At 37.7% G+C, this 12,064-nt stretch overlaps 1 protein-coding gene and 1 long non-coding RNA gene across 2 annotated transcripts in view; one reads left to right on the top strand and one right to left on the bottom strand.

Annotated features, from left to right (window-relative positions):
• The window catches only part of LOC132913267 (synaptic vesicle membrane protein VAT-1 homolog-like), a 31,422-nt gene that overhangs the window by 15,452 nt on the left and 3,906 nt on the right, over positions 1-12,064 (top strand). Inside the window, exons 2-3 of the mRNA XM_060971472.1 lie at positions 5,353-5,482; positions 9,520-9,735. Coding sequence (XP_060827455.1) covers positions 5,353-5,482; positions 9,520-9,735 — 346 coding nt within the window. The remainder of the gene's footprint in view (positions 1-5,352; positions 5,483-9,519; positions 9,736-12,064) is intronic.
• On the bottom strand, positions 2,759-4,995 carry LOC132913770 (uncharacterized). The gene is made up of 2 exons (XR_009659441.1): positions 4,442-4,995; positions 2,759-3,524 (listed from the first exon to the last, which is right to left on the bottom strand). It is a non-coding gene; the product is annotated as an uncharacterized LOC132913770 (long non-coding RNA).

Raw genomic sequence — 12,064 nt, 5'->3', positions numbered from 1 at the left:
TGATAATCGAAGCTTCATAAACGGTCATAACGAGAATTTGAAAATTATAATACATGATTCTATCGTAACATATGATAGACTATTCTGATAATACATATGATGTAATATATATGTTATGTTATTCTATCGTTCGTTATGATTTAATGTAAACTAAACTAAATTTGAAAATTTAGTTCGAAGATTTAAATAATTATATGCAGATAAATATGACAAGTAAAATAAATGATTATATATAGGCATCACGAACTAGGTTCTGATATAGAGGCTTGTTTCTATCGATTATATGAATCTTAAAAGCATTCTGAAAGAATTAACATACTAGTTCACTGATCACGAGTTTCTTGAACTGAATCATGCAACAACTAAAATGCAGGGTACTCTCGTATCTTATCATCCAGTAACTATATTTGGTATTTTGATATTCCCGTTCGATTTAGCGCTGAATTCCATCTTCGGTTGAATTCCGGTATGCGATTCGTGTTACGCTCCAGAAATTGTCTGGCAATTATACAAAAAGCGAAGGAAAATAACTGTTCTTCGTTATGAAACGCAGGGAGGAAATCGTTGGATTGCAAAATTTTATAACTCCTACAAAATTGTCTACACCTGTACAGCTTTCTAGCGTAATTAATACTTCCGCGCTGAAACGAATGAATATTTGTCAAAACGTAGAAACATGTTACGTGCGCACATATGTAAACGATAAAACGCATTGTTCGAATTAATTTTGAATATATTTGAACATACACAGGAGCCTTTTATCAATGTATTATATGTATTTTACGGAATATTTTGAAATTTCATTAGTACCATAATAAGACTCAATTATTATGATTATATCGGTAAAGCTTTCTGGAATTGTTTATTATGTATATTCAAGACAACTTCATACAACAATTCATACTTTATATTAATATTTTTTATCAAGTTCATGTTTGCTGTATATGTCTTGTAACTTCTATGTATAATTTCGAATTGATTCCAAATTTTACCAATATAATTATGATAATGTCTCATCAGAATGTTCAATAAAATCTTAACATGTATTGTATAACTCGGATAATATACGTATACATGATAGCTTTCTACGATAAGCTCTCTATATCAAATACCTTCGTGAGTCAATGTATCAAATCAGCATATTTCAAATCTGAACGTCGAACGATTGAAAGCAACAAGCGATAAATCATATGGAATGTAATGGCCGATTAAGCGTCTTCCAGTGAATGAAAATGTTTTGTGTCACGCGATCGGCTTTGAATCACGTACAATTTGTCCGGTTGTCGGTGATAATGACGCATTAAGCAGCATTTTCATTATACAGAAACTATATCGTTAGATGTAATATATACTCAAAAAGATAATTAGAAGATCACGCATCATAGACGTCGTATATACGTCTTTCCTTAATAATTTACTTCAAACCAAATCTTCCTTTTGTTCGCTTGATTAGAATAAAATTGTTCGTAGTAGATATTCTCCTATTGCTTCAAACAGTGTAGTTTCGTACTATCCTTTTTTCGTACCATTTCCTTTGTTCCTTCCTTTTAACTTTGTAATATTGACGGGTCAAGTTACACGGAGAAATAAGAGAGAAGATTTTATTCGTTCAAGCGCGCATATTCGTTTCTTTGCGACGAGACGTTAGTGGATCCGCCATGTTTGTTCTACTCGATAGAATATTTACCCATGATGTCTTTCTGTGTATATGTTCGCTGAAGGATTAACTTGTATCGTTCTGTTTACATAGAAGTATCCACATTGGTTAACGGAAACGGTGCTGCCACTTGTGACGTGGATATATACTTTTATTTCCAATATTCCTTCGTATCGGATGAGAATCGAAGCATGAAATATGAAATTTATGACTTTTTTTATCGGTTACAGTTCGTTCAATTCATAAATTGAGAAAATGAAGTTGGTCTGGTGAAATCCATTAAATCCGCAACAAAGTGAAACGTAACTCGATGCTATTTCCTTGCTGTCGATAACTTTAGCGGGTGAAATTATTGCGTTTCATGATTCGTTGCGATCACGCCGCTTTCATCTTGAATGCTGCTTTCATCATAGACGTGAGGCTTTTATCAAATGACATGGAAATAACGTGTATCGATAGAATGAATTCTTCCAAGCAGAAAGAATGTTTTGTTATTGAAGAAACTTCCAAGAGTTTACTTGAAATGTCCGATGACTGATCATGTCAGAATTAGCCGTGAATCTAGTAGAATATAAAATATACTTTTACTTTTTTGCACAGAACATAAGGCAAACTCTGACGTAATTTCGACATAGTCGAGACAAACAAAGAAAAGTTTTAGTGGCCATTTTTTGTAAACATAATCGTATATATAATTACGTATAGAATTGTAGTACGAGAGCTGCTTGTATGTTGCGCTTGATAATTCGACCAACAGATTCGTGACTCACTGCAAATTGCAGGAACATAATACATACATACTATATATATAATATATGACATATGATATTTTAAGGACATGTATTACATTATACTACGTTATAATCGACGACCTGTGCGATTCGTTAGTGTCGAGAGTATAATTTGGAAATTAATTATTCGCTTTAATTATTACATTTAACTGAAATAATGGAAAATTACTAACTACCAGTTACTAAACTATTGTTACTTTTAGTTCGTTCGATTCTGAATAATTATCTGATAAAAGTAAAATTTTACACACAATTTTTTAATAGAATAACATTGAACGATATGATTATTCCTCAGAAATTTCCTGGCCTGTTGTTTTAAATATTTTTTATTGAGATAACAGTGACAATTTTCTCGTCTATTATCGCTCTTGCGTGATATTTCTCGATTCAAGCACAATGATTCATCGCGCTGGTCATTCCCAGGAAATTATGTGACACACACAGGTCATCGATAAAGCTTTATCATACATCTCGTAATCAGAGAACTCGCTGAAAATTCGTTTCCAAAGCAATGACGTCCTAGAAAATAGAGAATGGATGATGAGAAAATGGTAGCAGAGAATTCGATGTTCCCGCGCAATTTGATTCGATTTCTTTCCTATAATTACTTACTTTGGAATTATGTATTTTGAAAATTGACCTAACATCACATTAACATAAAACTTTATAATTCTTTTTTTTCGTTCAATTTATATTTTGAAATTTTTTAACATAATGGTTTCGACAGGAAATTTCGATGATTTTCTCAATATCTTTTTTGCCGCGTTAGATTAGTATTAATTCTAACAATAAGTAACAGCCGAGGCTATGAAAGGCAAGTGTACTGTTCGCATGCTTAAAATTCCTGTATCCCTGAGTGTATTTGTAGAGAACTGAGTAATCCCCCGCTGATAGGAGGGACAATTGCATTATCCCATTTCCGTTCCAGACAACTGTACAGCAGACCTCTGCCACTTCCCATCACTTCCCTTTCTGTATGAACATTCTCCAATCTCTTTCTCCGCGTTACCAAGTGCCATTTCTAATTTTGGCTTTTTCCGAGGCCAAGGACAGCTACGTCTGCGAGGTCAGTCTACCTGGAGATAGTACCAGCTATGTCAAATATTAACCTAAGCTAGGGAGAAGTTTCCTTTTCTCGCTTACTTCTAAGTCTCTTGAACTATATTTTAACACGAAATTAATATATATAATAGTAAATATTATCGGAGATCTTGATAAAGAGAAATCAAAAGAATCTTTCGACCTTATTAAAATGTACATGGCCGCAGTTTCGTAACAAACGAGAAACATTCATATTCGAATCCAGTCACGCCAACCGAGTCGATACCAATTCTTTTGCCGCGTACGCTCGTAAAGGATAAAAATAGAGACTGTTCGGAGGGAGAGAGAATTTTTCCAGTTCCGGAGTTCCGGGGAATGATAGTCTCGAATGCGAGTCCCGAGGAGGCGACAGAGCCGCACGTGAATGCACGCGCGTGAGATGAAATACTACGCCGCCTCTGTCTGTATGAGTGTTGCGCGTCATTAAGCCGCGATCGCATGGACGTTCGAAACAGAAATTATTAGAAACAAACGTCATTCCCGACGGATATTGTTACGGGCAGAGTTAACGAGGAAGAAGTCTCGGCGAAGACTCTGTTGAAAGAATCGTAAAAGATGAGGAAAAATGTAAAGATCGTCTCAAACGATCCGTAGAGAAGTTTCGCCATTTGCTTAATACGATTCAACATGAAGTTAAAATAAGTAATAAAGTTAATGTAAAGAAAAGGTAAAAGTAATGTAAAAAAAAAAAAAAAAAAAGAAATAATAAATGCAGCCGCGTACGAATACTTTTTGTAGCCACTGTACTCGCAGAATAAAGAATAACATGACTAATATGAACGCGGCTTAAGGGATTTTAAAAGGGGCTGAAATAGAACGTTTCAGATGCGTGTGCAGTCCCACGCGACTTGTGCCTCCGTTTCGCCTCGTATAAATACACGTGTGCGGTTACCTTCGAGCTTCTGTTTAACCCTACGTGGCGACTGACAGACGGGGAGGGTAAGTCGAGGCGCCACGACGCCTAGACCGACGCCTGGCGTCGCACGCAACGCACAACCGGTGTCTCTCTCGTGGCGACCACGTCGGGGACCGTGAAACAACGCCGGTACATGCTTTATCAGTGCTTCCTATAGTACTGACGCCGCTCGTTCAGGTTGCTTCCTGGAAAAGCGGCGCGAATACTGCCCACGAATATTTTATCTGCATCGATTGCCGCCTTTCCGACGTTATTACGTGAGAAGCGGACAGGCACGCGTGTCTAGAGTACCCGTTACTGCATAATGCGATAAGCTTTGCTAAGTGGTACAGTACTTTTAATTTTTTGTCCCGATGCTATCACAGAATATAACGGCAATGCAGAACAATTGCAGAGAATTTTAGTGACGAAGCAGGACTATCGTCTCTTCTTCGGGCGTAATCGTTCGGAATATCAAGGATAAATTTACTATGGTATATAACTATATCTACTAAATATACTTGTCGCAATAAGACAATGAAACCTTCAAGGAGCTGTACTAAAAATAAATTTACAAAATTAGCCCTCGTTTCTTTTCTTCTTTTTTTTCTGACTATAGCGTCGGTTTGTCGGAAAGTATTAAAAACTTATACCTACATCACTCGGTTAATCCATATCATCGATCGTACACGCAGCTCGTGTTTGCAGAATTGGTTGTTTTACGGAATCGCAAAAAAAAAGAAAGAAGAAAATGTACACTGCCAACCATAAGTATTAGGACATTTAGACTTAGGTAGTTTGTTAATGCATTGAATTATCTTCAACATTGTACATGTATTAATGCGTACATAGAGTGCTTACCTTAATAGCAGGTTTTTTAAATAAAATGTATTTGTATGTCTTTTCAGCGGATTGAATTTCCAAGATCTGATGGCCAGACAGGGCGCTATCGATTCCCCACCAAAAACTCCTTTCATTATGGGATCCGAGTGCGCAGGTGACATCGAGCAAGTTGGTGAGGGCGTGGAGAACTTTAAAGTAAGTAAACCAAGGAACATCCCAGCCAGAAAACTTTACATCCAGCTTTGTCAGTTGTTTTATCGGCAAAGAGTCTTTAAAAAGCAGTTATCTTTAACTTATTCTCAACTCTCAACGCTCTATTCAAATTCTGCGAACCATCAAATTCAGATCTTCAGCGAAGTATCATCACTTTTGCTTATCAACGTCAAACGAAGAGTTTCAAACGATTCATCGTACACTTGGTGAAATAATTTCTAAAAATCTTCACGGAGAATTATTTTATCTTATTTTATTTATTTATTTTTCCATAGTCTTCCCCTTTGAATTAGCATGGAATTCTAATTATATTTTTCTTTGAGTTATGCTCATGGTGTACTTACAACCACCAACCTTGGAACATCTTTCGTGCTTCGAACAAAAGTTTTTTAATAGGTCAATGTTTGTCAGCGATTTAATGCTAACCTTACCTGACCCGGTCGATTGACCGTTTGGAAAATTTAATTTAAAATTGCACATTCGTTGTTATTATTTTTGTTCGTCTAACTTTATGTAAATTCTTATATCATCTGATTTCTCAATTTTTGTTAATAGCAGGATTTACATAAAGTTAGACGAACAATAGAAGTAACAATGAATGTACAATTTTAAATGAAATGTTCAAACCGTTCATGTGACCCAGGTCTGGTAAGGTTAGTGTTAAAACGATATATTTATCTGTGTGTAGCTCTTTTATTCGTGGCATAGCACCGTATAATCTACATCAACAATCCCCTAAAATATGTATGAAAGGGTGGCTCAAGAATCGCTTGATATGATAATAAATGCAAATTTGTGTTAAGGGAAAAAAAAAGAGGCGTGTACTTTCGTTCTTTTCACGTGCAACGTAATATACTCTAGTCTCAATAGTTATTCCTTTGAGCTGGCTCGATTCCTATCGATTTTTCCATGGTTGCCTCCGGACAGAAACGACGTCTAATATTTCCCAGCGACATCGACCCAACGCAACGTTGTGTCATGGAAAATATTGTGTCCACTGAGGAAAAAGCGACGTCACGCTTAGGAACGTTATTATACTGTCGAATCATCTTTCTTCCATGGTCATTTTTTCCCCCGACGCCACGTGGTCATCCGTGAAATATTAACCGTTTCAGTTTTTGATTGTCGTATTTAACGAGACGGAGAGAAATTTCTTCCGATAAAACTAAGTAGGAGTAGATTATGGTGACTCGATTGATAGACTGCGGCACTTTTGAGAAATTTAAGATTCCGAAACTCTATGTACAACACGCAATAATATATACGATATTTAAAGTACTTGAACGCTCACTATATTTAGCAGGCGAAATAAATTTTTATCGATGTTCCATTTCTGTAATTACGTTCGTAAGAATGTACACCAGCATAGACATTGACGATTAGGATACACACGAAGGATTGAGAATTATAACGCAATAAATTAGCTCATTGATATTTTTCATGAAATGATATAAAATGATTTATCGTTACGCACCTTCGTTATCGTTACACTCCTTTAAATTGTAGACACGTACTCCGACAGAGAATAGAATTGTAATTTAATTGACTGTAAGATTAGAGGGTGATACCTTGACGAGTTGAAATACGCGACTCCAGGCTCCAGATTTGAGAAGCCAGATTCTCAAAAGCTTGACTCAAACCAATATGATTTTCAACCTCTCAATTGTCATTCGGAACGTAAGAAAATGTATGTACGTATTTATTCCTGTTTTACTCGCTTTATGATAAACACAGGCAATCAAAGTTACAGTCAGTCGTAATTTATATTTTCGTTCTCATAAGCAAACAGAATTCTTTCTACGAGTTCGACCATCGTTTCCTTCAAGTGGGTAAAAAAACTGAGGAAAAAGAGCCGTCAAAGGAAAAAGGTTTCTCAACGAAAAACGCGTCCGGTCTTGATTATGAAGCAAGAAAAAGCGATCGTTTCACTCTCAGACAGAAAACGTCCCGCGGCAAAGTGGTAGCCCGCCCGAAGGAAAATTCGTTCTCGAAATAGTCGTTCCGCGTTCAGTCCATCGCGTCGTCCTTGAATTTTTCACCCACTAATCTTTCCGCAAGGGTGGAGTCCCACGGTACTCTTGGAGCTTGGTACTGCGGTAGACGCCACAGGAAAACGCTTCTTTCTCCAAACTCTATTCTTCCTCCTTTCTCTCTGTCTCTCGCATCTTGGGGTGGTCTATTTTCGCGACTCGCGAAACTGCTCGAGGTCACGAGGGGGAGAACTGTGGAGAAGATGCCAGGTTTAAGGCTTTAGGGTCAAATATCCGAGCAGCGCGTGTAAACGACCGGCCAGCTTGTACAGCGTATACAGGATGCTTCAGAAATATTACCTTGTAATATGAATAATACGAATAACGCGTAATACGAGTCAAATTAACCACTTCTTCGCTTCTGTATAAAATTCCGAGTTCGTTGTTTGGATACGTGGCTGGGATCGAATTTCTACCTTTTGAAACGTCAGGGTTTTGGAGAAATAAATTACACGCGTAAAGTTGTTTATTATCGAGAAACGAATAAATAAAGCAAATAATGCCGATAAAATTTCATTAGTTAGCCCTTTTCTACTGTTCTAATTTTGAAGTTGACTTTGCAAAATGTTTTGCATAATAAATTACAGTATATGTATAGAGATTTCGTATGGTAAATGTTTGGATATTTTCATGAGCCATCGTTATGCGTAACAGCATACGCACGTAAAATTTCGAAACAAACAAGGAGTATTTATATCTCGAAGAGGAAGATTTTCCAGAGACTAATGTTTATGTAACATTTTCCCTTCCTTAGGGAGAGTAGAATACAGTAGCGAAGCTTGGCCACCTATTTTTGAAACATCCTGTATAGAGAGTATATACGTGAAAGTGGGAAGCTTTTCGAGATGGAATATTCGAGCACGCAGCGCCCTCTAACCCAGACCTTTCCTTCCCCTCTGGCTCGCTTCCTCGAGTTCTTGGCATTGTTGGGTTTATATGTGGCGATCTTCCCTCTCTCTGTTTTATTCATTTAGTCGCTTCTTTATGGGATAATCTGCCTTGCCGCAGGGGTTCTCATTTGAAGATGGTTAATCGCTGTTTGAAGGAATTATCGGGATGCGTTATATCACGTTGTTGCTGCAACGATGGCAAGCGTTATCCCCTCTGTACAGATATTTGAAGATCGATAAAGAAGGGATGCGAGGATAATGCTTCTTTGATCGTGATAGGTTCGGAAAAAGATTTGTAAAATTTGAAAAATATGCTTTGGGGTGCGAATACGACGGAGGGTGTAAATAGAGGGAGTTGGAGGTCGATACCTTTTAAATCCGGGGATACGAAGTGGATCTCTATTTCGTTCTGTTGGGGAGAGGGATAAAGCACAATTTTTCGAATCTGAAATTTTTATCAAGTCAAATGGAATTGGTTTTCAAATTCAATTACCGAATTGTTACATAACCTATATGTGTTATGTGCCCCGGGCTTGATACCAATCATTATAAGAACGTTACATCATTGAAAATCGCGTGAAGGTATTCTATAATATCTATATGTGTTAATGTATAACTTAATACAATGTATAACCTAACCTGAATCTAACATAAAACCTAACTCTAACTTCAAATTTGCCACAAATGATTGTCACAAACGAGAAATTTTTAAAACATTATGAGATTACACCAAACAGTCGTCAGATATATATGCATTAAACACACGTATTAAGCCTGCTGTGTCTTTTGCGTTATTTATAACGGAATTGTATTTTTCTATCGTTAGAAAGTTTCATAGATTTTTGGAAAATATAAAAGAATCGTTATTGATACATGTTTAATTTCTTCTGCCAATGCTACAGTTTCAAAAAAACATTGAAAATCTTTCTTCGGATTGAAAGCAAAGCGAGAGTGAGACGTGTAGATATTCAAGCACTGCGGCAGGGTTAATAAAATCGATTTATAAAAGTATACGAAGGCAGTACTAATATTAAAGATAAAAAAAAGAGAGATGGTAATAAAGTTAATGTACAGGAAACATTTGACTACTTATTTTCAGGTGGGCGATCGAGTGGTCGCACTTCCTGATCACAAGGCGTGGGCAGAGCTCGTCTCCGTGCCGGCCACCTCCGTTTTCGCGCTACCAGCCGGGATGAGTTACCTCGATGCAGCGGCAATCACGATGAACTACACTGTTGCTTACATACTGCTGTTCGAACTGGCCAATTTGACGCCTGGAAAGAGTCTCGTGCTTCACAGCGCCGGCGGTGGTGTGGTAAGTCATCTCTTCTCTTTGATGTAGCGATAAAAAGAGCCACAATTATCTAACGCGAAAAATATTCCAAGAGACAACCGCACTGTGCGTCAAAGACGGAGACGACAGAAGAAAATGATAAAGAAACATTGTAAAATCTTGCTCTGGAGAATTGAAGATGATCGAATTAATTGTTAGGCTGTTAAAACGTTTTATGCAACCGTTAAGTGATCGTTTGCTACTCGTTAATCATATAGATTGGTATAGTTGATACGCAATTATTTGTTGCGCGGTTTACTTATTTATTTGTACTTAGGTTCCGTTACGTAAAAAGATCGAAGACAATAATTCACATTTTCTTTCATTGTTAACGAACTATATTTGGTTAAACGTTTCAAAAGCACCTAATTATCAAAGATTTACGATGCTTTTTGAAAGAAAGAGAAAAAAGAGAAAATGTTCTAACGCGTTAGTAAGAATAGCATATGTTTCACCTTTTTCCCCATCTTCTTTCGATAACATGATCTTAGCTACGAATTAAACATAGCTAGAATTTTAAACAATTAAAATATCCCTAGGTTAGTTACCAAAACCTTAAGAATATGCGACTATCACGACAAAACAAAGGAAATGTAATGCAACTAACGCTTACGGAAAATCAAAGCTTCTCCTAGAAATTAAATATACAAATACCTATCACAGTTCTTACCACTAAAATCAGAACCATCAGACATCTGGTCCCCCAACGAAAATCACGAGACTTCTATCCGAAAATTAAAAGCGTTCTCCCATTATAAACGTCCCATCTTCAACGTGGAGAAAGATTCATCCAAAAAATCATTCTCCATGTCTCGTCGTTCCTCCTGAAGAGGGAAAATCGCGTTTCAAAAAAGCGGAAGGAAGAGGGATAGGATCGCGCGGCAATTACGACCCATCGAGATAGATAGATAGATAGACAGATAGAGAGAGAGAGAGAGAGAGAGAGAGAGAGAGAGAGAGAGTCCGCGACACGATGCAAGGTTACTGCCCCTTTCGCGAAGTCTGCTCGAGTCACATCCGTGCAACGCTTTCTCTCTCAATGTCGTCGAAGGAGAAGGCGGGAGCAGCCGACTAGGTACGTCGGGATCAATACGGCTCAACAGGTTACATTCGAAGCTAACTACATCGCCCCCGCGACTCCTACCTTCCTCTCTCCGCAACCCTTCTCTCTCCTAGTCTACTCTACTTCACCCCCCCTCTACTCTGCTCTCCACCCCGCCCCACCCATTGGTCTATACGCGTCGCGTAGCATCGTTGGAAGTTGAGACGACGAAAATCTACGGGGGATGCTGCCGCCGCTGGTGCACGGAACGACAGGGGTGTGAGGGTTGCCAAGCAACCCTTCGTTCTCTCATCGACCACCGTGACGGGCCGCGCCCGTCTGAGACCACACCATCACAACTGTTACCACTACCGTCATGCTACCACCGTCAGTACGTGTTGTATGCTAGCTCTTAAGCCCCGTTTGCACGAACGAGTACTGTGGCCAGTTCGATTTTCAGTTGATCGCATTATGAAGGATCATTATTAATGTTATTAACTTTCAGATTCCAAAGGAAAGGAATATCGAGCTGAATCGGTGGCCCTAACTAATTGTAATGTATCTGAGTCTGGTGTACATCGCACCGCGGTCTTTCAGTTGTGAGAATTTTTTGACATATTTTGAATACGTAAAATTATTCTGGAAAAATTCAGTGAAATACTTGATATGTACAATAGTTGAAATACTTGGTATGTAGTTTCAGAGTATTCAGAATTCAAATGTGCGTAGAAACGTTAAGGAATTTTTCCACTTGCAATTAGTTTGCAATGCAGTAACCAAAACCGGTATCCTGTTACGATTATGAAAGGCCACCGTGTGCCAACTTCAGGGTTAATATCGTGGTTTTATTAAAGAACGAACGAATAGATGTAAGTGACAGCCATGTAAATAGAAATTATTGTCTAATATCGTTTAAGGGTGTAAATGTAGAATGTATGATTTGATAAATGTAGTTTTTTTCTGACTGTATCGGGAGGATTCTTGGATATACCGATTTCGGATTTATCTTTCGGTGACCCAATCCTTATTACCTAATCCTGTCAGACTGCCGCATCTCGATTTTAAGTATTTATGTAATGTCGTTTTAATCAGGCCAGAAATTCACTTCTGATAACCAGTTTGAACTCGAATCCCTGCGCGCGTCTTTATTACGTCATTCTTCGGTTTATCGAAAAATAAAACCCACCGAAGCAAAGATTCTTATATCGCTTTAAAGACACAGAAAAATTATGTCTTATTGGGCAAATGTTATTTGTTATTTTACATAGA

The sequence above is a fragment of the Bombus pascuorum genome, chromosome 1, assembly GCF_905332965.1.
Source record: "Bombus pascuorum chromosome 1, iyBomPasc1.1, whole genome shotgun sequence".
In the NCBI taxonomy this organism is placed as follows: Eukaryota; Metazoa; Arthropoda; class Insecta; order Hymenoptera; family Apidae; genus Bombus; species Bombus pascuorum.
Note: the sequence above shows the minus strand (reverse complement) of the source record. Positions and strands in the feature narration are given on the sequence as shown.